Below are 26,515 nucleotides of genomic sequence, written 5' to 3'. Positions count from 1 at the left end.
TTAAATTTTCCTGCATTTTAAGTAGGGCTGAGCCGATATCGATGTATTGGTATCAGCCGATACCGGCGGTATCAGCATCGGTGAGTATCGGTTGATTTTCTTTTACCGATACCAAAGATTTTCAGTGGCTAGGAAAGCGGGCAAAAGCAACAGCTCGTCTCCACATTTGTCTTTTTTAAAAGTTCATTCACCCTTCCTTGTGACAGATTGGGAGACCAGCACAAGAAGTTCCATAGATTTTCCTAGCAACACTGGATATGAATCCACCCTTCTGGGAAGCAGATGGCAAGATCAAGGGCATGGGTAAGTGAAAGCTGAACCCAAACGTGACTATGAAGGCATATAACTGCTTAGTTAACGCTGTAGGAAATAAACCATTCATTGCCAATTCTTGCTTGAAGCTTGTGGTGTTAAGATAGGTGGATGTTTTTAACCCCCCGGCGAACTAATGCCGGGTCAGGTAGTTGCGGAGTTCGTAGAAAAGAGAGATGAAGGTCACTGTGAAATTAGCTTTGTTTTATCTACGTTCAAGCCCGAAGGGGAATCAGCAATTTATACTTATCCTCTTCACTTCTGTCTTTCGTGTGACTGCCGGTATCGGCCAATGATGGCTATTTATTTTATGCCGAAATCCGACCCCCGTGGCGGAGTGGTTAGCACATCGCCCTACGATGCCAGGGTTTGAATTCCGGCCTGGGCATGGATGTTTGGGAGTATCCATTCATCAATTTCATCAAATCATCACTCATCCCCATCTTCGCAAATTAGCCAAAGTGGCACAAAAAGCGAAGTAAAATAAAGCAAATCAATAAATAATTTCTGCCGAGATTAGATTGGGAACATACGGCTTTGATGACAGTACTATGAAAGATAAGCTAATCGGGACTGGACCTATGTTTTAAAGTGGGACCCGAACCACTATGAGCCTCCACTGAGTATCGAACCTGCAGTCTATCGATTACAGGGTGACGGCGACACCATCGGAGAGGCCCCTCTAAAGATTTATGTACACCACTACTTACAATAATGTACATCGAATATTTATCAGGACCTTTACTTTTCATCAAATGGACGTACGTACCATCATTCTTTTTGTTATTCAATAAATATTCAATTTTTTACTTCTTTGACATAAATTTCCTTGCCCGGACAGTTGTTTTTACACAAATTGTAGCGGTCTTAACTACACATAAGCTAGATGATGAATATTTGCTGTTTTATCTCTGATTTTATATCATCTTTTTACTATTTATGTAATATCAATTTTTTTAAGTCAAGATAGACAGAACAAAATAGTATTAACGTTTTCTTTTCTCCGTTTCTTAGTCTGTGGTTACATACAACAATACTCCATAGGCATCAGAGAAATTTAGTACTAATTAATTAATTTTCATATTATTACAAATAATTATATTAACGTATTAAATAGAAACAATTTTATTATTATATTTCTAAGACTCGTGGCTCGGACTGGCTCCCCAAATTATATATTTCTAAATGCGTGCCTAGTGATGTGACGAGTTAGTATGACTCGGTAACTATAGCTTTTGTTATTTTGTACCGGAATTATAAAGTATTGGTACCGGTGGGTATCGGTATTGGTGTGTATCGGTCATGGTATTGATATCGGCAAATTGTGGTATCGGCTCAGCTCTAATTTTCAGTTCTTTCACATTGCTCCCCTGAAAAACGTAAAATCGAGGTTCCACTGTATATTTACGTAACAACTTAAGAGAATTTTTGTGATTAGCAGAATCTCTTCACATAGCTTTCAAGATCAGCCCATGGAAAGAGGAGGAACAGAAAACAACCTGGAAAGAGGCAGTGAAGAGTGTGTAAAAATACATTCAAAACTTATAAGAAACGGCAGGAGTAGTGTAAGTGACATTTGCTTTAATCAACAATCAGAAACTCACATTAATGGAAACAAGTTTCTCTGTGATATTTGTGGAAAGAAATATTCATCGATAGGTAATTTAAGTCGTCATTTGAAATTTCATCCAGGTGACAATTATACATGTGATGATTGTGGAAGAGAATATTCTATGAAAGGAAGTTTAAGTCGTCATTTGAAACGTCATCCAGGTGACAATTATACATGTGATGATTGTGGAAAAATATTCCTTAAGAGAGAATGTATCGTCAAACATATACAAAGATACCACTCTAAAGAAAGTATATCATATCCATGTAGTATATGTAATAGAAAATTCTTCACTACAAGCAATCGTAATGCTCACATAAATAGAATTCATCTTAAGAAGAAATATATTACTCCTGAACGTCTAAAGAATTATTATTGCAGCGTTTGCGGAAATTGTTATACAAAAATTTACTTGCGAGTACACATGCGAATTCATACAGGAGATAACCCTTACATGTGTGAAGTTTGTGGTAAGAGCTTCTATCAAAAGACAACATTGCAAAAACACTCTAGAATCCACACAGGACTCAAGCTGCCAATTGTGTGTAGATACTGCAAGAAAGAATTCTCTGGTAAAAGTAGTCTCAATAGCCATGTTAATAGTGTTCATCTTGGAAAGCAGTTTATATGTGATGTTTGCAACATGCATTTCTCCACAAGAGAAATTCTAGAAAAGCACATGCGCATCCACAATAGTAACAGATCTTGTAGCTGCAAGATTTGTGGCAAAGTTCTCGCTTCAGCAGAAAATTTGAAAGTGCATGAGAGGACCCATACTAATATTAGACCATTTACTTGCAAAGAATGTGGGAAAAAGTTTCATCATAAAGCAACACTGAATGCACATGAAAGGCTTCACAAAGATGAAAAGCCATTCAAATGTGAAATATGTAATCGACGATTTCGTCAAAGTATTCACTTGCTCAGTCACAGACGTCAACACTCTGGTCAGAAATCATATCCGTGTTGTCATTGTGGAGTTGTGTATTTCCACAAACCAGCTCTTACCATACATCTTAGGGAACATTAATAGTAAGAATGTGAATTATCTGTTCCAGTAAAACTTGCAGGGATGTTAAAAATGTTCAAATATATTTTTAATGTAAGAACAATATCATTGTTTGAAGCATGTTTTAAGGTTATATGATTGAATATTTTTTTTTTAAAAGTAGATAAAATGTTTTTTTCATTCCTAGGCAGATAGTTGCACGACGACAAATATTTATGTTTGAAAATTTGTAACAGAAGCAACAATAAAATCTAAATGTGTTGTTTATTTTATGCTATAAATTAAATAATATTCCATCCTTGTTATACAGTGGGTCCCATAATTTTGTGGACTGATGTCATGGTGCATTTACATATTGCATGATTTGGAAAATCACCCCTTCTCCAATTATCCTGATGTTTTCTCTCTCTTGCTGGTGAATTTGAATGCTGGGGAAGGATCTTCTTAAAAGTTATAGTAACATAAGGGACTCCACCCTAGGTCAACATGTTGGAAATAATGAGAAAAACCAAAGGGTTCAACATTGTCGAGATCTGATTAGAGCTGCGAACGGGGATTCCAGTTTCATGAAAACTATCATGACTTGTGACGAAACGTAGTGTTTCCAATATGAGCCATTAACAAAGGAAGAGCCAAGGGTCCCGAGAACCAAGAAAATTCGCCTTTGTAAGTCCCGTAGGTATCAATTCAATGCTCATCACATTCTTCAACCCCATGGATACCATTTAATAGAGAATTTGTTCTCAATGGACAGATGATCACATGGAAGTTCTACCATCAGTTTTTGACCTCCAAGGGCTTCATCCCTCCCTATTCTCCTGACCTGTCTCCTCCTGACCACTTCCTTTTCCTGAAAGTTAAGTTGATGCTTGATGCTGTTGCAGGCATTCAAAGAGCTTCAACCGAGTATATCAACACTTTTCCCATCAAAGACTACCAGAAGCATTTTGACAAGCTGTATTCAGTGTATTGCAACACAAAGAATGTATTTTGAAAAATATACACCTAAGACTACCATTGCGAATGCAGTTCCTGTTTTCTGGTCCTAGTCCGGAAAATTATGGGACACATTGTGTAGTGTAAAAATTAGTAAAATTTCTCATATTTGCTACAAGTAGAACAGCTGAAGTTTCATTTATTTTAGCAGTTTACATATGCAATTAACTAGTTGGTAGAAAGGTTGAAGTAATGAGTAGACAAAGGTAAAAAAAGGTAAAGTGCTCCCCTGTGCTTGGCACCATTCCATGAAGGCATATAGGGGGTGTGGGGGTAACACCCCACACTTTCTTCATCCAGTCATGAATGGGGGTGATTCATTGATTTCTAAAATGACAATTTCTAAAATGTCGTAAAGTAGGTGATTTCACAATGTCCATTTTAGAATTCAAGCTGTGGATCTGTTAAATAATTTAAATTGAAGGTAGAAAAACATAAGCACATATATTTGTGTTGGTTCATTTACAAGTTGCCTTTAAAGTAGTACTCCCTCTGTCCCATAATTATTGTCCTGTACACTTTTGTTTGTTGTCACAAAATACTTGTCCGATATTCAAACTGTGACACTTGTGTATACAGAAGAAGAAAATGAAACACGGAAATGAGTCATACAACGTTATTACTCAAGGATCAGTACAAATTGGCTGATCAAGTATCCAAAAGAACATAAATAAAAAGTTACCATTTTGGCATACTGGACTATAATTATGGGACAGAGGGAGTACATACTATTGAAATAATCTGGTATACATCAATATACGACGGCCGTTTGAAAAGTTCTAAAAATGAAAAGGAAAAACATAGTTACCTGTTGAATATGGTTTTATTTTTCTTCATAGTCTCCCTTGAGATCAGTGCACTTCATCCAGCAATGTTCCAGCACCATGACCTCATCACAGAATGCAGATTCCTCAAGGCTTGCAAAAAAGTCCTTCACTGCTGTTTTCACATCTTCATCTGATGAAAATCGTTTTCCACCAAGGTATTTTTTAAGTCGTGGGAAGAGATTGAAGTCTGAGGGTGCCAGGTCAAGCAAATAAGGGGCTGTGGCAGCAAATCGTAACTTAATTGGTCAATTTTTGCCATTGCAACAACACAGGTGTATGGGCGGGCATTGTCCTGATGCATGATGATTTTTTCTTCTTCAGTTCTGGTCTTTTTGCACGAAAATATTTTGGTTCAGTTGGTCGAGAAGGTTAGCATAGTACTGTCAATTGATTCTTTGCATCCCAAAAAATCAACGCCGTGATTTTCATGCTGATTTGACTGCCTTTGCCTTCTTTGGTGGTGGTGAATCACAATGCTTCAACTGTTTTGATTGTTCCTTTGTCTCTGGCATGTAGTAGTGTATTCACGTTTCATGTGTAGTTATGAATCTTGGCTCAAAATATGTTGTGTTCTTTTTAAAATGGGCCAGACATTCATTGGACACTAGCATCAGTGTCCACTTTTCATCGACTGTTAACAGACCCATCTTGCAGACATTTTTCTGATCCCCTATTCTTCCGCCAAGACACCCATTCACCTGAGATACCTGGAGCTTAAGCAATTTCAGACAACTGTCCTCCAACACCATATCATTGACCTTTTCAATCACTTCTGCCATCATAGCTGATTGTGGCCTATTGCTATGTGAGTCATCTTCTAAACTCTCACGGCCACGTTTAACTCGGTAGTTCACTTTGACACAGTGGCAAATGAAGAAGCAGTCTCCTAAAGTGTTCATCATATCAGCATGAATTTCTGTCGCCTTCATTCCCTTTTTCACGAAGTACTTTATCACTGCGCAGTGCTCATTTTTCTCCATTTTTACACTTCACTCACACCTGCTCTGCTGTTCCTTCCTCTCAACACAAAACAAATCTTGAGCGATACTGTGCACATGTTCCCTTGAAGGATGGTGTATTCTACTGGCATACTTTGTTCCAAACTACTTCAGCCATCTGTCGGCCATTCTTAGAACTTTTCAAATGATCCTCGTATATATATATATTGATCACTGAAGTGTGTGTGTGTTACTGCTTTTATAATGATGCGTATTTGCTAAACATTTATTTCTGTAGATGTAATAAAGAAAACTTATTCAGAAAGTGGTGTGTACTAATTTAATTCCCATTCAACTAATTTCTTGATTTTAAATTGTAGTTCAATTTCTTAATTTTATTTCATATATTTGTCAGTATATTACAATGCTATCAAGGTGGTTCAGTGAAGAATCTTCCTGACCTACTTGCCGAGATGCTATCCTGTTATTCCTTGTCACAAGTTTTACTCCTTTCTACATAGCAATTGTGCAGATTTACACATATTTCACATCAATGAAGGAGGCAGGAGGTACTGCTTTGTTAACTCATTAAAGGCAAATGATGTGTTAATGCAACATTTTTTCTTTTTTATAAACTTCAGGCACACTGTTGGATTCCTATCAGCTTGTGCACATTCGGAAATTGATGTAGTAATTTGCCAAATGCAATTTTTATTTATACATATTTCAAATCTAACAATATAATAATTTGTGTGTCATTAAATCTTGTCATTTTTATCACATTGCAAGCAGTTGCTTTCTTTTGTAATAGAAATATTCTTCACAGCCTTCAGGTGATTAAAATTTGTGATGTTCTACGTCAATTGATAACATTTAAGATGATCCACAGAATGTGCAAAACAAATCCAAACATGATGCAGAGAATATCCAAAACATATTCATAAATGGTCCACAGATTATCTCTGAAATATCCTTGCTGGATATCCTATGGATGTTCCCTGGATGGACATGCAGATGTCCAAGGGATACGCAATGGAAATTACTGGATATCCAGAACTTCGACACAAATGTCCAAAAGACATCCGTTAGATGTCCCCTGGACATTTGTGTGGTGAATGGGTAGTATTGAATTTACCTTTAAAATTAATATATCACTTTAATACACTGATTTTTATAATCTGAATTACAAATAGACCATGTTGGGCCGTACTGAGATGTGCGTAAACAAGAAACTTGTCCCAAGCATCAAAGTAACTTTTATGCATCAGTGAATGTGTATATTATATGTAGTCGAAATATGAATCATGAACATGAAGAAACTACATTTTCCAACTTGCTATATGCTTGTACTTTCCATTGATCATTCCTTTTTCTTCTAACAACTGCCACCATAATACGTTATTACAATAAAATATTTCTAAGAGAGAAGTAATTCTTTATCTTGTTTACTTTGTCCTCTTTCATCAATTTCAAAATTCTTATTGGGGAGACAAATTATGCAGTTTTCCAAACTTAATTCCAAAGTGAAGCTATGTTATTGATATTTATTAGGGATGGGCCGATATGAAATTTTGGCCAATACCAATAAAGTACCGATAAAAAATTTACCGATACCGATAACCGATATTCTACCGATCCGATATATAGAATTAGAAATGGTCCTTGACGAACCTGAAATGTTCATTGATCTCCTTAATAAATGTGTGTTTCGTGGCGACTCCAGTGCAAAAGAAGTTGAATATTTAGACATTTACTTTTTTAGAAAGAAGGGCATGGAGTTTATCCATAAAAATTACGACAAAATGGCAGAATTTTGCACTAAATTATCAGATATTTATCGATATATCGGATCAGTAAAATAATCGGTAATTTTACTGATACACCGATATGCCTATATCGGCCGATACCGATAGAGTACCGATTAATCGGTCCCATCCCTAATATTTATACAGTGTATGGCAGTGATACGGGTGAATATGAAAACTCCACCAGAGATACAAATTTATTCATGGAAACATTAATCAAATATAAAATGAAATCACAATACTTACAATTTGTGATGAATGCTTAGAAACATTGTGCACACACACATGTCACGGCACTGAATGTCCAAATACTTGAAAATAACATCATGCAGGTATCCCCCCATTTTGCATCACACACAGTCTTTTAGTGAAATTGGACATCAGCTTGGGCTTTTGCTGAAGGATTCTTTCACACAATATTCTCTGGAGTTCACAGGCTGTTTTTACTTTTATCTCTCTTCCTCACAGTATTACCTGTTTCCTCAAAGTTATTTACTCACACTTTTATTGCATGAGAAGAAGGAACTGGATCATTACGTAAGATATTAAAATGAGCATGAAATGCAAGCTGCATGGCCATGTGACTCGCCACCAGTCCAGGACTCCATCTCGACTGAAAGCCATTACCAAAGTAAATTGCAAAGTTTTGTCTTCCAGATGGCAGCACCCCCATTTTCTTCTTCCTCACATAATTTGCTATTTCTATGATTGCCAAATTGCCCATTTCACTGCCTCAACCTGTACATACATTGTTATTTGAATTGCCCATATAAGGTCAAATAATGAGTGCACATAATTAAATTTTTAAGTAATATTTTATGCTGTGGAACATTTAAAAGATGTATTAACAACAAAAAGGCAGGAGTTGTAATAAATAGTTATAATGTTCAGTTCCAAAATAACACACCAACATACACATGTGCACACTGCATTAAAAGCTGAAATTCCGATCTTGTTATTTTGCATTGCTTTAATATCTTTTGAAGGTAATTGCAATAAGAAGAAACAGGTGCACATGAAGTTTGAACCACAAAATCTCAGTTAAATTTATGCAATCAGCACTCAACATGTCCATCTGTCAAGGCTCATATCAACAGAATGGAAAGACTAAGATACCTTATTAGTATTACAATAAAGAAAATTAGAATGAAATGTCTAGTCGAATATTTTTATTTTGAAATTGAGAACAAAATAATACTTAAAACTACGAAGGTAGCTCAAAAAATAATGCCCCACATTTTTTTCTCTGAAACTATTAATTCAAAATGTATGAAAATCACAATAACACTGAATGTTTCCTTTACACATGTTATTTTTGTACATAATATCCATCAACGTGTATGGCCTTACTCCAGCACAAAACAAGGGCATGAATTCCTACCCTGTTCACATAGCCATGCTCTCACTGTATGAATCACACTTGCATCATGTTTCAACCCAGAGCATCCTTCAGTAACCCAAACATGAATATGTGGCAGTGCCAGACGAAGACTATGGAGAAGGTGGGTGAAGCACAGTCCAATGAAATTTGGCAAGTGCCTCGTGGATTCGGAGGCTTGTGCTCGGTTGTGAAACTTCGAGAAACCATCATATGCATACCTTCGAATACCCCAAAGCATCAACAATTGCCATTGCACTATCGTTATTGATGGATAGCTGTATGGCCAATTGCCGACTTCTGATGTGCTAATCTGCATGGGAAAAGTCATCGGCTCAGTGCAACATGTCTGGGTTTGCGACCATGGCAGGACTCCCAGACCATGGCGGATCATGCAGCTCCATTTCTCCACTTCCTGAAGGCTTAACTCTGCACTGAGCATCCAATAGTGCTCCTTTCGACCGTAGAAGTTCCATACAAAGCACACAACCAGTCGTTAACATCTGCCACATTTTCTTTCACCACCACAAAGAATACCAGTACAGCTCATTGTTTCTAATGTGTGTCGCAGGAGATGCCATTTTCACAGACAACTAAAGTGGCGCTATATATCTGAGGCTCTTGTACTTACCCACATTTGGGCATTAAACTTCAGTGTTGCTACTCTCCTATTTGCACACAGCTCTTTTTTCATCGAATTGAAAAAAATGTGGTGCATTACTTCCTGTGCAACAGTCGTAGTAATACAAAGTACATAATGCCAATAATGGCTGCATCTACAATTTTTATTATTATAATTGAAGGGCTCGGGTGTAAAACATGGTAAGTGACAAAATGCAGGTTTCGAGATATTGAAAGTTGATGTTTCAAAAAAATCTGATTTACAAATTTAAATAAATTTCTAAATTAACAGTTGGGCTGAAAAGTTCGTAGGCTGACTCATAGATGGCGTTACTAGAATTAAATCCATGTGATTTTTACTTAGTACTAACCTTCAAAAGATACGTGTATAAATTTCACAGCTGCCGGATAATTAGTTCGTGAGATATAGCATTGTGAGTGAAGCAGTTTTTGTTATTGTGAAAAAATGGATAAAAAAGAATTTCGTGTGTTAATAAAGCATTGCTTTTTGGCGAAAAAAAATACTGTTGAAGCCAAGGCTTGGCTTGATAAACATTATTGGGACTCTGCACCAGGAAAATCAACCGTTGAGAAGTGGTTTGCTAAATTTAAACGAGGCGAAATGAGCATCGAAGACGATGCACGCAGTGGACACCCCAAAGAGGCTGTTACCGACGAAAACATCAAAAAAGTCCACAAAATAATTTTAAATGATCGTAAAGTGAAGTTGATCGAGATAGCTGAGATTAATACATAGCATTGTTGGAGCGTTTAAAGGATGAAATCACGAAAAAACGGCCCCATTTGAAGAAGAAAAAAGTGCTGTTTCATCAAGACAATGCACCGTGTCACAAATCAATGAAAACGATGGCAAAATTATATGAATTAGACTACGAATTGCTTCCCCATCCACCATATTCTCCAGATCTGGCCCCCAGTGACTTTTTCCTGTTTGCAGACCTTAAAAGAATGCTCGCTGGAAAGAAATTTAGCACTGATGAAGAGATAATCGCCGAAACTGAGGCCTATTTTGAGGCTAAAGAGAAATCGTACTATAAAAATGGCATCGAAAAATTGTATGACCGCTATAATAGTTGTATCGCCCTCAAAGGCAACTATATTGAATAATAAAATCGAATTTTGTCAAAAAAATATTTTTTACTATGTTAGCCTACGAACTTTTCAGCCCAACTGTTATTTACAGCAAATATGATTCACTTGTATGTTTACTATCATACAAACATGATATTTCATCCGGATTATTTTTTTCGGTGGTGCTACATGCGATTTGTTTGAGGGTTGTTCAAGGAATTGTAGTTACCATGCTTTACATGCAACGATATTTTCAAAATGAGTGATCAGATACCGCTTTATTCAAGCTAACTTGTGATGTCAGTTCAATAATAATATTTTGACATTAGACTTTTTATAGCAACCATAACAATTTGTAACACAAAAATGAAAGCCTTTAATAAAAATAATTTTATTCAATAAGTAATAACCTGAGCTACTTGTTGTAACTAGTTTTTGCTTTCCTATGTCTATGACTGAAATGAACATTAGAAAAGTAGATTTCATCGTTTTATTACGTTAGTATTTAAAAAAAAAAGTTCTGAATGCTTCTGAATAAAAATAACTTCCTTATATCTACAGGGTGATTGGTAATTTGACCTATTCCTGGAAAGAGCACATTTGCAACAAATTTGATCCTATGTACCGGGGGTCGGAAATCAATGGGTTTCGAGTTATTGCAGTTTGTAAATTTTCGTGACATATTCCGACTTGCGACCAAAAAACTACTAATTGTGAAAAAAAACTACTACACCCTGGGCACGTTGCTAACAGCTGACGAATGAGTGACTACTGGAAAAAAAAATCATGCCCAAAATTCCCATACCCACAGAAAGGAACAGTCATTAGAGCACACGTCATGAAGAAATTTGGAAATTATCGTTTAAATCGAAGAGGATTACTCAAAAAAATGGTAACACACTTAGCGTAAAAATTACGGAAGAAACTTCCTCGTTTCATAAGCTCCCCAAAAAGATACAAATGTTGTCAACTGGCACACGGGTTGGGGGAAAAATCTGAATAAAAAGCAGAGAAGGCACGTTGTAGACCTCTTTGTAAGTGAAAAGAAGTTGTCGGTTGTGAGAAATAAAGGAACGAAAATGAGTGAAATAATAATGTTATTTACCATTCTCATGATTCCAGGTTGTCAGAATTAATTGTTATAAATTGCCTCCCTGGTTACTTGCATGTAGCCTGCGGTGTACTTCAGACCCAGGCACTCGCGTTGACACTCTGTCTCTTATGTATTGGGCGGCTGTCACAATTCTCTCTCTTAACTCTTCTTGGGAATCCACTGGTGTACTGTAGACTAACTCTTTCATGTGACCCCAAATGTAAAAGTCGCATGGCATCAAATCCAGACTCCTCGCCGGCTAGGGGGTCGGACCTCCTCGATCAATCCATCACATGGGATAATTGTCGTCCAGCCACTGTCGCACACCCCGGAAATTGTGGCTGCGCAGCCATCATGTTGGTAAATCATACCCCTTCTTGTGGCTTGCGACACATCCTTCAGCAGCGTTGTCAATTCTTCCCTTAGGAAGTTTTCGTAGGTAATGCCGTTTAGGTTTTGTGGCAGAAAGAATGGCCCGATCACATGATTGTGGATGATTCCCATCCACACATTTAGTGAGAATTATCTCTGGTGAGCCTTTTCTTTAGATTTTCTTGGGTTATGCCCCTTAGGGGCCCAAAAATGCGCATTATGAAAAATCGTTATACCATTGCGGTCAAATTTGGATTCATCTGTCCACAGAATTCTTGTCAGATGATGGGGTCTACAATGTGCCTTCTCTGCTTTTTATTCAATTTTTCCTCCAACCCGTGTGCCAGTTGACAACATTTGTATCTTTTTGGAGAGCTTATGAAACGAGGAAGTTTCTTCCGTAATTTTTATGATAAGTGTGTTACCATTTTTTTGAGTAATCCTCTTCGATTTAAACGATAATTTCCAAATTTCTTAATGATGTATGCTCCAATGACTGTTCCTTTCTGTGGGTATGGGAATTTCGGGCATGAACTTTTTTTCCCGGTAGTCAATCATTCGTCAGCTGTTAGCAACGTGTCGATTAAGTGCCCAGGGTGTAGTAGCTTTTTTCACAACTGGTAGATTTTTTGGTGGCAAGTGAATATGTCAAGGAAATCTACAAACTGGAATAACTCGAAACCCATTGATTTCTGACCCCTGGTGCATAGGGTAAAATTTGTTGCAAATGTGCTCTAGTATTTCCCCTTTCCAGGAATAGGTCAAATTACCAATCACCCTGTATGTGGAGATCAATATTCATAAAAAAATGTTTATATATGAGCTGTTTTTCAGCTTCACATATCTACTTCACACACACACAGAGGGTCTATTTATTACTTCAGCATTCCAAGCAGAATGCGATTCACAAGCCTCTCTTGATACAAAGCTGTGTTACGTAGACTATCGAAATTGCATACAATGGCAATATTAGATTTTTGTGATTCAATAAGCAATTTATACATAAAATAGGGATGGCCTCTTTTTTTCGAAAAATATTTTTTTTCGAACATGAATTTTTTTTTCAAAAAACGAAAAACTATTTTTCTTTGAACTACTTTTTTAAGAAACGTTTTTTTCGATAGATGATTTTTTAAAAAAAATTGTGATTAGGAAATCACGCTACAATGCCTGGGCCTGGGCATGGATGTTTTTGACTGCTTATTCATCAATTTCATCATATCATCATTCATCTCCATCTTTGCAAATAAGCCAAAAGTGGCTCAAGACGTGAGGTAAAATCATCTAAAATTATTTTAAATAGGCAAATGCATTTATATAAGAAGTAAACAGAATTATCTTGATTAATTACAACTAAATATCTTCACATAGCTTACAAATAGGAGGAACAGATAATTACCTGGAAGGAGCCAGTGAAAAGTGCATAAAAATACATTCAAAAATTTTAAGAAATGATAGTAATAGTGAAAATAGCTTGTCAGATAGTGAAATAGATAATTTAGCAAGGGAATGTTAGTAGAGAAACCAGAAATGGATGCTCTTAGTGAAGGAATTAATTATGCCTGTGAAGTATGCTCTCAAAGTTTTAAAAATAACTTTTGCTTGAAGCAACATTTAGAGACTCGCATTCACACAAAATAGTTATTCTGTTAGATTTGTGCAAGAAAATATTCTAAGAAAAGTAATTTAATTAGTCATTTGCAACTTCATACATGTGATAATTGTGTGACAACATTCTTTCAGAGAGATTGTATCATCATACTTATTAACATATACCACTCTAAAGAAGGAACGGCATATCCATGTAGTATCTGTAATAGAAGATTCGTCAATACAAGCAATTGTAATGATCACATGATCAGAGTTCATCATATGAAAAAAGTTTTTTCCCCTCATAGACTAAAGAATTATTATTGCAACATTTGCAGGAACTGTTATGCGAAAGATTACTTGCCAGTACACATGCAAATTCATACAGGAGATAAACCTTACATTTGTGAGGTCTGTGTCAAAAGCATCTATGAAAAGAAAACATTGCTAGTATGCTCTAGAATCCACACAACAGAAACCACCAAATGTTTGTAGATACTTCAAGAAAGAATTCTCTGGTAGAAGTAATCTTAATAGTCATATTAATAGTGTTCATCTTGGAAGACAGTTCATTTGTGATGTAATGTATGCAATCGAGAATTTTGTCTAAGCACTCACTTGACTAGTCACAGACATAAACACTCTGGTCAGGAATCATATACGTGTTGTCATTGTGAAGTTGAGTATTTCCACAAAACATCGCTTACCAAACATTCATAATAATTGAGTGGAAATGTCCATTGCTTAGATTTGTATCATCAGTTATTTAACCACCTAAGTCTAGCCTGATTTCTTATTTCTATTAGATTATGACATTCGTTATCAAACCATGGCTTACTTTTTCTTGGTTTATGGTATCCTATACTTTCTTTAGCTGCTAATTCTATTGCATTGTGTATGTGCTCCCAATTCTTATTTACGTCTGTTTTATTTATATTTTCATCATCATTTAAATCCTGCAATACATCAAATCTATTTGACAGTAGTAGGGGTAATTGATTCCTTCACCTGTATCACGGTACGAGGGTTGATTAATATAAGGGCCTATTTTGGCTTAAATTGACTAAAATTATGCTATATTTTTATATCTTCTGGTGGATTTTAGCTAATCTATAAGTGTAACAAATTGATGGATCAGTGTACGAAATTTATACTAAGATGATTAACCCAAGTGCCAAGCTGGCCTGGAATGTCCTGATCCTCTGTTAATTGGTTGGGTGTGTGTATAATATTAATATAGCCTCCCTACCCCCTCTCTCAGATTTTTAGAATAGGATTTTATATTTGTAAGTGAATGTTTCGAAAATTAAGCTGGCTCGGGAAAATTCTGAGAAATTAAGCTGGATCTAGAATGTCCTGTCAGTAACTCTAGTGTGAATTCCGAGAAATTAAGCTAGATTGGGAATGCCCTGACCCCTGTTAATTGGTTGTGTTTGCATATAATATTAGTATAGCCTCCCTACCCCCTCTCTCAGATTCTCAGAATAGGAATTTATACTTGTAAGGAAAATTCGGGAATTTCCCGAGAACTAAGCTGGCAGAGACACTCGATATATCGAGTAGCTAAAACTAGGTCAATTGATTGCTTAATACAGTGACTGCGTGTGCACAAAGGCCAGATAAACTAGAATAGATAATATGGCTTATATGCTATTGTATAAATATTAGATAGGGAGATCTGTCACAGTGATTATTTGCCCTCAGAAAAGCCATAATTATCTATCATTTGTCTCTGTGTTCTGACATGTCATGTTTAAGTTGGAGAAATCTAACAAATGATAATTGTGTTTTTATTATTGCGAGGAGATTGATGGGTTGATATATTGTCATGCAAAGCCTATGTGGGGTCACGGTATCGACTGGTTGGTTAATGTCGCATTGCAGAAGAATTGTACTCGATTAGTAGACAGTATGAAGAGGGGGGCAGCAATGATTCAAGTTTCTTGTGCTTCCACAACATTTTCTTATAGGCTTTTACCCCTGTCCCGAAGTTACCAGTCATCGAGATGCTAATTTTGTTAATTTTTGGCTATTTGGATGAACCACAGGTCTTCCAAATGTACAAGTATTACAGCTACCTCATAGCCTCCAGTTGATGTTTTGATGCCGTTACCTTTCCTCTCCCTTAGCGCATCTTTGTAATAGTGTGTCATATTGTGTCATCTTGTGTTATATTACATCCTAGTGCGTCAAAAATGTGTTATGGTGTGTTCTACTATGTTATTGTTTGTTATATTTTGTCATCTTGTGTTGATTGATTGATTTGGTGTTTTAAGTCCACTTTATGCACAGGAAAGCTAATTGGGGTGGACCTACAGTTTAAAGTTGGATCCGAACCACTGTGCCAGGGTATTGAACCCGGGACCCCTTGATTACAAGGCAACGATGCTACCACTGTGCCATCGGGGAGGCCGTCATCTTGTGTTATATTCCATCTTAGTGTGTTACAATGAGTCATGGTGTGTTATGATATATTGTATGGTATATATTTGGCCAAGACGATGTAATAAGAACTCTGTTGTCTAAGCACATACAGAGTTTGTGAAAATTATTGGCTTAAGTAAATATTACGCTAGTGTCGTCTAGTAAATTAAAATCTCCTAGTTTGATTCTCGCAAACCCTGCATTAAAATTGTTTACAGACAGCAGTGTTGTGGCCAAGTAAATTAATAGATTTTTGGATAACTAAAATTGTTCTGTGACTCTCTCATTCTTCACATCATAAACAAAAGTTTTCTCCGCAATAAGAATAACACTACATAAAGTGTTGTCGGGCAGAAGCTCATGGAATTCACATACAATTTTGATATTTGTTCTATCATTGACTACCACTTGTTTTCTTTTTGATGTGTTGATAACAAACATAGGTCTGTGCGCCTTGAATTCACTGGGAGTGTAGTATACATCTATGTTTCCTTCAGTTACTCTCTTGGAAGCAGAGTAAGCCTCGTATAATTTAAGAAAATCATCTTGTGCTATGTCCAGATTATAATTTTCACGGGGGGAAATCTCAATACGTCCATTTTTAAGATACATATTTTTAATCTTGCAATCATCAAATTTGCTACAATCTTTCTCTTGACTGTTCTCTCTCCCAGTCTGGAACAACACAATTACAAAATCTGGCATATCATACTGTATACTACTGAATTGATTAGTAGCGTCAAATTTGTAATGTTCACCAAAGGCTGGTTTTTGAACACACTGGTAAGTGTAAAATCCAATAGGAACTTGAGGATTTTTTAGAATATTTGCTTTGTATTTGAGGGCATAATTAGTTTCATATTCCACTACTGGTATTCTTAGCTCCATGGTTTTGATGATACACTTGGCTGTTTCAGGTAAGGTGTTGGGTAATGTTGTACCATCAGGATTTAAAGTACTATAACGCATTAGTGCCTTATTGTTATTAGCTGCCCTGCGAAAAGTGACCCTCAAACCACCTTTCCATATGATGTCCTTGTAGTCTGAGAAGAAACCTGGCAGCAGACGCATGGGAAATAGTATTGTGTGTTTTTTTGTCAGAATTTTGGTTCCTGATTCAAATCCCCCTGCCTGGTAATATGTTGCATCTACTTTAGAAAATTTAAGTGTTCCTATGGCAGTAGAAGTAATGCCAGGATAGTCTATTCTATCTATCACAGTACCATGTTTTCTAATTTCTACTTGAGAGAACAGGTGTGGTACAAAATTATCTACTAGTTTTATGTTTGCACCAGGGGGAAATGCCTCATTATTTTCATTTTTTACTATTTCAAATTTAATATACAAGTCAGCCCTGTGAGGATGTACAAAACTGCCACCCACGTACACGTCAAATTCAATTTCACGATTGGGTTCATTGAGTTAGCAAATGTACGACGATTGGGAGGAAAAGATTGTAATTCATAACTTTCAATCTGCTCCATGTTAATTGTTATTTTATATGTTAATGGTTATTATATATATTAATTTATATGATTGCAGTTTTAGAAGCACCAGCAAAATCTACTACTTCTTCTTTTTCATTGGTTACCACCAACTCTATGTGGTCTACGAGGGTCACTATTTATATTTTGAGCCTTGGCAACACTGATTGAAGTTAGGCGCGATTTGACGTTTGCACGGAATCGTCTGGCATTATTGACCATAACGTACTTCAAATGTTTTGTCAATAGCTTCATTTGTGTTGTTTATGTTGCCTTGGAGATTGCATGATAACAATAAAATGCAATTAACATGTGAACATTTTCGTGCGATGATTTTTTATGATTTTCGATGTGGATTATCAAGACAAGAGTGCATCGATCAACTTACTTCCACATTTGGCGATGAAGCCCCATCCTTTGCCACTGTGAAACGCTGGTATAACGAATTTAATCGTGGCCGCCATTCGCTCACCGACGAGTATCGCGAAGGTCGTCCAAAATCAGTTGTTGTTCAAGAAAACATTGATGCTGTGCAAAACCTAATACTGCAAGATCGTCATGTGACATACTGTAAGATTGAGGCAACCATAGGCATTAGTTCCACCAGCATATATAAAATATTACATGATCATTTAGCTGTGAGAAAGGTATGTTCTCGTTGGATCCCACACAATTTGACAAAAACTCAAAAAAGACGCTCACGTCAATTGGTGCAAACAAATGCTCAATAAATAGAATCGTGGTGCTTCAAAAGACGTATATAAGATTGTAACAGGTGACGAATCATGGATATATGCATATGAGCCGGAACGTAAACAGCAGTCGACTGTATGGGTGTTTCAAGATGAACCCAATCCAACAAAAGTTGTTCGCGCTCGAAGCACATCGAAACAAATGGTCGCCTGTTTTTTCTGGAAAACTGGTCATGTGGGAACTGTGCCTTTAGTGGAACGTAGAACGGTCAACTCTGAATGGTACACAACAATTTGTTTGCCAGAGGTATTCGGTCAAATACGGAAAACAAACTAACGCCGTCGGATCATTCTTCATCAAGACAATGCCAGCTGTCACACATCTCGTCTAACAACCAACTTTATGAACAGTCAAAAAATCGAATTGATGGGTCATTCACCGTACAGTCCTGATTTGGCACCCAATGACTTCTTCTTGTTCCCGAATGTCAAGAATAAATTGCGTGGACAACGATTTTCGTCGGCGGAAGACGCCGTTGATGCGTTCAAAAACCATATTATGGAGGTGTCTCAAGAAGATTGGAAAAACTGCTTTGACAAATGGTTCGAACGAATGCAAAAGTGTATTGACCATAAAGGAGAATACTTCGAAAAACAATAAAGTCGTTTTCAATGCCAAATTCCTGTTTTTTCATTGTTAGGCTCAAAATATAAATAGTGACCCTCGTATACGATTGTGGGATACTGGAAAATAGATAGGTGAGGAGGGTGTGTAGATGATAGGTTCCATGAACTCAGAATTTGGTTTGAAAGTTGCTATTATTCCAGTTTGTATGTGACTACCTATGTTGCCATCAGAATTGGTAATCATCACTTGTGCCAGATTACAATGGATGTTCAAAGTCTCTATGGCCAAGAATTTAGGAATATTGCCACCTATGTGTTTAATAGCAGGCTCAAGTTTTGTATTATTCTCAAAACCTAGTAGGTTACCAAGTGTACCTAGATCAACCGTTTCAGTTGCAGAAACTAATTCTACTGTGTGTGTAACAGAATTTTGTGATAGTAACACACCTCTAGGCAGATGAGCTTGTAATGTTGATAGATTATACTGACCAGGATTAATAATATTTTTTCATTTCCTACTGCAACCCTATTATTGTGCTCTGTGATATTAGGAATAAGATACATACTGTAGAAAGCACGTAGAGCTATAGATTTAGGATAGATAATATCATTGTGTAAACTAAGTTTCAATACTGAAGTTTCACTAGTGAGATGGAATACTCCCATGATGCTTTAGATGCCACAATGCTTTCTGGTAATCTTCAGTTGTTGGTTTATTTATCTGAGATAAGAAGGCCAGCATAGAAACACATAGGTGGCCACAATTTACATCCTCAAAACACTGGATATGCTCGTCACTATAATAAAGATTAGAAGTATTGAGATAACTAACTAAAACTGATGGTGGTGTTCCACCAAAAGAATAAAAAATAAAAGTCATGTTAGGTTGTTTGTAATAACAAATCCAGTGATTGCCTTGATTTTTTAAACTATCCAAATTGACTACTACACATTCTGTTTTGTATGGTCCCTTGAAAGGTAAGGAATCTGACATGAAAACACCTCTGAAGTATTTAATTTTCAGTAACTTAATCTTATTTTCAATATCATAGTTGGATAATGGTTCTATTTTTTATATTTTCTCAAAGCATTAATACCCTTGCCTTTCCTCTCCATTGCCAGGTTATGACGTTTTTGCTCATCTAGTTCAGCTTTGTTGTTCTTTGCATCAATAACTGTTTTTGCTATAGCTGCACTACCTCCTGCTAGACTCCCCACAGCACCCAGAGCTGCTAAAATAGCTGGAATACTGATATGAAACCACCAGTGTGTTTCTTTTTTCTGGAACTCTGCAATCTTTTTAACTGAGGTGTACTAAGTGTTAATTTCATTCCATGACCTCTACTCAAACAAGATTTTTCCTTCTCCTGTTGTTTCTTAGTGAGGAGATTGTCTAAGGATCCTAGAAATTTTAGACCTGAATGAGGTACTTGGTATACAATACCTTTAGGTTTCATCATAATGGGTATTTATATATATATTTAGGATTATAGTCCCCACCCCAATTTTTGTTTTGTATTCGTGACAATGGTTGTATGTAATGCTGCTATTTTTTCAACTAATGAAGCATCTCTGCTGATCAGTCTTCCAAATGCTGCTTGCTCCAATTTTTGATCAGCCTCATGATGAACACAAAGATCAGTGTGAGTATTGTAGGCAGTGTCATGGTCTTTACAAGCTGTATCCAAAAGATTAATTCCTCTTATTATTGCCAGCATTTTCTTATCCTGCTATGACCAACAATCTATCTATGAGTTTTCTCACACCATCCACCCGGTTCCATATAGGTTTAATCAGATTTTTGTATTTGTCCCCACTGCTAGATTTAACTCTATTCTGACTAGCATCATTGTTTTGGTATACTGCATCAGACAGTATTAAAATTTCTGAGTAACTCTGGTAAACTTCATCTGTATAATCTCTAGGATGTTTCTTGGTGATGAGTTCCCACAGTGCCAGGATATCTAGACCAGCTATTTGCTCCACCCAAATTAACTTTTACATCATCCCCTTGCAATGTAACTAGATTTTCCAAACTACTCCCTCATTAGGCTCCATGGTTGGATATAATCCAAACCAAACACTTCATCTTTGTCAAATTTCCCAGTACTCAGGTAATCTCTTTCCAAGGGACCTAACTCAATTTTTTCTGAATCTCCTATGGCCTTAGTAGGTGGTTGTTGGAGTACTAGAAGAGTATGAATACTAGATAATGGTGTAGGAGGAAAATCTGCATAATTTCTAGCAGCAAGAGGCACTAGCTCATTTATGAGATTCTTATTTTGTTCTGTGACACCCTTAATTTCTCTACCAAGACCACTGATAGCATCAATAATTGGTTGATCTTGACGTTTGTGTTATTCATAGTATCCTATATTCTCAGATTTCCAGCCTTTAAAAAATCTTTTAGCCAGATAGTCACGTAAATTCAAATTGTCTTCAATTTTATGTTTTGTCATTTTTGTTTATAGGGTATTTATAACATCACAACGTATTTTATAATGACTCAACATTTATAAAATTGTTAATTTTGATTCTATATTTTCCATTGTTTGGTTTTTGAGTCATATCAATTGTTGCAAATCCAAAATCATCTTTGTTCCAGCAGGAAGAGCAGAATTTTGAAAATTGAGTGTAGTTTAAATTTCCTCCTACATAGTCATTATATACATGTTTAAGATTAGTGTGGTCCTGACGAAACAGACAAACTAGATTTGTATTAACACGAAGTAACTGTTTGGGAATTTTAGAATAAATCTGTGCCAGTTAAAAACAGTCTATTCCCCTGTGACGACCCTGAGTAAAAAAATTACGTACTTCATTTTGATTTTTTAAAATTACATCATCAAAGATTACAACTCAGTTTTCAAGACAATGGTCAAGTGGTTTTATTTCTGATTTAAAGGTAGCTATGCCCAGTCCCTCATACAGTTTCATAAGCTGCTGGTATTTGGGTTGTTCCAAACTTTGAGAAAACATACAAGTGTCTGTTCTTCCAGTCTAACCAATTGGGGGCAAGCAGAAAATTATCTACAAGTAGTGTAGTTTTTCCACAACCAGATGGACCTACAATAAGACACCTAATATTGTCAGGCAGCAACTCACCATTTTTCTTTCTAGTAAATCAGGGAAACGTCTTACCACATTCCATGTTGTTGTCATAGAATTATTTGGTCTGTGGTAATCAACTTTTTTCTGGAAGTCCCAACCATTTCACTAATAACTTTTTTGTTTTTTCTACGTAATACTTTCTCAATAAGATATGTATCTGGGTATTCAGTTTTGCTAAGTTCCTCTTCATAAAATCTTCCTTTCAATATTTCATTGCAATTGTCTTTTATTATATATGTATACCTGTTCCCTGGTAAGACTTCAACCACAGTGAACAACTCTGTACTCCAATTTTTAGTAAAACCCTTTTCAAAATAATGTTTCAATTTAGTAACTCTCGCTTGATCTCCTACTTTGTACTTGGGTTTCTTGGTTGTATGTTGATATTTAGGACAGTAAACAGTGGAAATCAATTGTAATTCGTCAGATTTAGTTACTTCAGCAGGCTTCATACGTATGGTTTTATGTATAGAGTTATTGTAATTATTAGAGACCGGATGTTAGGCGAAATGCCTATGCTTTCCTGTTGGAGATATGATGAAAACGAATGTTGCGAAGGCCAGGGGGGAGGCTTTAGCTTAATTTAAAGGCAATTTAATTTTGCCTATTTCATACGATATTGCCTATATTATTTCATAAATGCCAGATATTGCCTATTTTAGGCATTTTCTTTAAACTTTTCCCCGCTATGCTGCACATAACATGTCTCGTGCATGCTCTCCATCGAGTTGCAGAGGAAATTCGTGTTTCATTTCTCGAAGTTGACTCTTTAATTTCGAATGCTAAGAAAATATTCCTCAAAACACCATCCCGGGTTCTTTTGTTTAAAGAAACAGCCCCTGAACTTGCTTTGCCTCCACAGCCAATACTAACTAGATGGGGTACTTGGATATCTGCTGCAGTATGTTATGCGACCAACTATCAGAATGTGGCTGAAGTAATTAATTCCCTATCTGAAGGTGATGCAACATCAATTCACGTAACACAGTGTCTTTTCAACAATTCTGTTGTGTGAAAACGACTTAGGATTCATCACCACCCATTATTCAAATTTGCCAGACAATAACATTACTGGAAGAGAGAAGTGAAACACTGATAAATTCTATGGACCGTTTTTATTCTGCAGTTGACCAAATTTGTGCTGTACCAGGTGCTAAAGGTCAGGCTGTTCATGAGAAATGTCAGCGAGTTATTGCAGCTAATAAGGACTTGGACAAATTAAGGGCAATTCAACAAGTTCTGAAAGGCGAAAATATACAAACTGAGTTAGATCCACATGTTATTGCGTGCTTTAAGTATGCTCCGGTAACATCTGTGGAGGTTGAAAATCTTTTTCAATTTTAAAAAATGTGTTGTCCGATCGCAGACATAACTTGTCGGTTGATCACCTGAAGAAATACCTTGTTGTGATGTGCAATCGCAATTAGTGCTTCTTATGAAATGCATTTAAACAGGTTCTTAGTTCGAACTGCTATGTGGAATATATAGTGTACATTTTTAAACTGAAATAACCCTGTGTGCAGTGATAAAGTGTATATTTAAATAATTTGCGTACGGGTTGGAAGTAGCCAACAATTTATTTTGTCAGACTATTGTGTGTAGCCATTATACAATGGAAACTTTTGGGCTGACGTGACTCCTGTTTGCAGTGATTTATTAAAAAACTCAATATGCTGACCAAGGCAGAAATTTATTTTATTATAAAACATGACCTAAACGTAACATTTCAACCACCTGGCAAGGTCTTCTTCAGACTCTGCACCAAGTACAAATGTAAGAAGGTACAAAACAGGACGATATATATACACAAAAATTACTCCCCTGCAGACTATTAGAAAGTTGTTCTGGAACATTCTAGCAGGTGGCTTTACCTTGTCAACTGTACTTTTACCTGAAAGGCTAAACATTTTCTTCCATCGGGAATGTGGTTGGACTCTTTATTTCATGCTCTTTTTCGTTCATTCTTCTTCCTTGTTCTCTCCTCTTTCTGTCTTGTCCTTTCCACTCTTTCTAACGCCTTGTTGTATTTGTTTATCTTCAGTCCCCCATTCCAGTTCATTGTGTCTTCTTCACTTTTCTTTTCTATCTCCTTCCATTTTCTCACTAGTATTTTCTCCTTCCTTCCTATCTGCTTAGACTCATCCCACTCTAAGCCATGTCCTGAAGAAAGGTGAAGAAGACACAATGAACTGGAATGGGGGACTGAAGAAGGTGTTAGAAAGAGTGGAAAGGACAAGAAAGAAAGAGGAGAGAAGAAGGAAGAAGAATGAAGGGAAAAGAGTGTGAGATAAAGAGTCCAACCACATTCCAGATGAAAGAAAATGTTTAGCTAAATCGCCTTTCAGATGAAAGTACAGTTGACAAGGGAAAGCCACCTGCCAGAATGTTCCAGAACAACTTTCTAATAGTCTGGAGGGGAGTAATTTGTGTGTATATATATCATCCTGTTTTGTACCTTGTTACATTTGTACTTGGTGCAGAGTCTGAAGAAAACCTTGCTAGAAGGTTGAAACGTTATGTTATGTTAGTTTATGTTTTATAATAAACTAAATTTCTGCCTTGGTCATCATATTGAGTTTTTCATATCATGGAAACAAGGCTTAATGGTGTTATGATTTATTAAGTACAATATCGGACTGCTGTCTCTAATGATGAGCTCCTGGTTTATTTTAACCAACTATAAAGAATGTACAGGTATGTTTCTATATTTTTTAAACACCTACTTCTTTTCGTATGTCTATCTTCATTATTTTGAGTTAAATTTCATTGCCTTTTTATTGCTTACTTGTATTTTAATGCCTATTTTACTACCTATTTTGAAAATTATAAGTGCTTATTTGCCTGCCTATGTTATATGTTTTTAGTGCCTAAACATTCGGTCTCTAGTAATTATGAACAAAATCAGATAAAATTGTTACCCACCTGTAGTTACCCTGCAAACTAAACTGTTTCCACATATGATTTTTTAGTGTCCTGTTGAATCTCTCAACTATGCTAGCTTTCAAAATACTGTATGTAGAATAATGTCTAATATCATGCTGGACCATTAATTTGGTGAATGTGGAATTGTAAAATTATTTTCCTTTGTCTGTCTGTAGGTGATGAGGTATTCTGCCTTGTTCAAAAATAGACTTAAAGGCCTCAGTGACACAAGCTCCTGTTTTAGATTTTAGAGGAACAGGCCAAGCATATTTACTAAAATTTTCTATTACAGTAAGCAAATACTTAAAACCATGATTTATCTTATTCAGATTTTTAAATTTCCTGTGTTTAAATCAATCAAATCAGCTTGCCACAAGTCATCAATTCCTTTTGTTACCACAGATAGTCGTTTGCAGTTACGACGAGCTGGTCTGTGTAGCTCATTAACTATATCTTGTCTAGACACTGAGTTTGGTAAGAAAAGATTACATAAAAAGGATTATCCTCAGGATACAATTGTTTAACTTCAAATAATAATTGATCACCAGTTTCAACATTAAAAACAGACAATTGTTTATCTTCATGTATTTTATATTTATTGGTAGTATTATCCCAAGATGCAATTGGCATTTGAAGTGCCCTGAACACACCATCTTTTCTTTGTATAGTGAAAAGTGACACCTCAAATTGTTTTCCCTTTTTCAAATATCCAAACTTCAGAAATTGAATATCACCATCGAGGAAAAATCCATGGGTCTGTGAGTAAGGATATAATTTGTAAATATTGCCAGCCTTAACATATGTCCAGTGCCCTCTAGTATTTGGAATACTGTGAAGTCTGACAATCTCAACAGAGAATAACTGACTAGATTCTACTTCATCCAATCTGCTCAACAATGGTTCCAAGTGTTCTCCTATAGTACAAACAATCTCATCATAGCTGGGTTTGATTTTCACATCAACATACATTTGTTTAAATTGTTTTTTTTTAAATCATGAAGCTGTGTGGTGAAACTTGATACGGCTGATTCTTGATTTGTTTCTATAGTCCCAATTTGAAGCTTAATATTTGAAATAATTTGCTGTAAACTCTCCACAAGCCTCAATTTGGAGCTTTGGCTAGTAAGATCATGTACTTGGTTTCTAATTTCCATAAACAGTGAGTGAAGTTCACTGACGATCTGGTTGGTGGGCAAAGTGGCAATAGTTTCTTGAATTTGTGCAATTTTCACCTGGATGTTTTTGATATCCTCAGATTTGAGTATTCGATTTACTGCTCTTTTTACAGCTCTCAGTTCCTGAGAAGTAGGTAAGGTAGCTACAGTATTCTGGAGTGTTGTCAGGTTGTTTTTTTTTACAGCATCTAATTCAGTGGCATCAGCTACAGTGGTCAGGGCATCTTCGAGTTGTATTATGTCATTTTGTGTAGGTGTTGGTTGCTGTAGTGTTTCCAATTTGTTTTGTATGTCATCTATCAAATGATGAAAATGAGATAATTCAGATTCAGTGTTCAGATTTTCCAGCTTAGTAATTTGTTGTTGGACTATACTTAGAGCTTCAGTAATGCCAGGTAATTTTGATTCCAGTATTTCCTGGACACTCATTAGTTC

At 36.2% G+C, this 26,515-nt stretch overlaps 1 protein-coding gene across 5 annotated transcripts in view; it reads left to right on the top strand.

The window, feature by feature from the left end:
* Window positions 1-26,515, top strand: part of LOC146004693 (uncharacterized) — a 191,413-nt gene that overhangs the window by 16,275 nt on the left and 148,623 nt on the right. Inside the window, exon 3 of one of the 5 annotated variants that reach the window (XM_083143637.1) lies at window positions 1,754-3,851. The exons of 2 other annotated variants lie outside the window; for them this stretch is intronic. In XM_083143637.1, the coding sequence (XP_082999763.1) occupies window positions 1,785-2,954 (1,170 nt within the window). In that variant the 5' untranslated portion in view covers window positions 1,754-1,784 and the 3' untranslated portion in view covers window positions 2,955-3,851. Of the gene's footprint in view, window positions 1-1,753; window positions 3,852-26,515 lie in introns of those variants that run through there. 2 more of the 5 variants (XM_083143635.1, XM_083143640.1) reach the window with 2 other exon arrangements.

Source organism: Lepisma saccharinum, chromosome 22 (assembly GCF_977018435.1).
Source record: "Lepisma saccharinum chromosome 22, izLepSacc3.1, whole genome shotgun sequence".
In the NCBI taxonomy this organism is placed as follows: Eukaryota; Metazoa; Arthropoda; class Insecta; order Zygentoma; family Lepismatidae; genus Lepisma; species Lepisma saccharinum.
The sequence above is the reverse complement of the archived record's forward strand: the minus strand, read 5'-3'. Positions and strand labels throughout refer to the sequence as shown.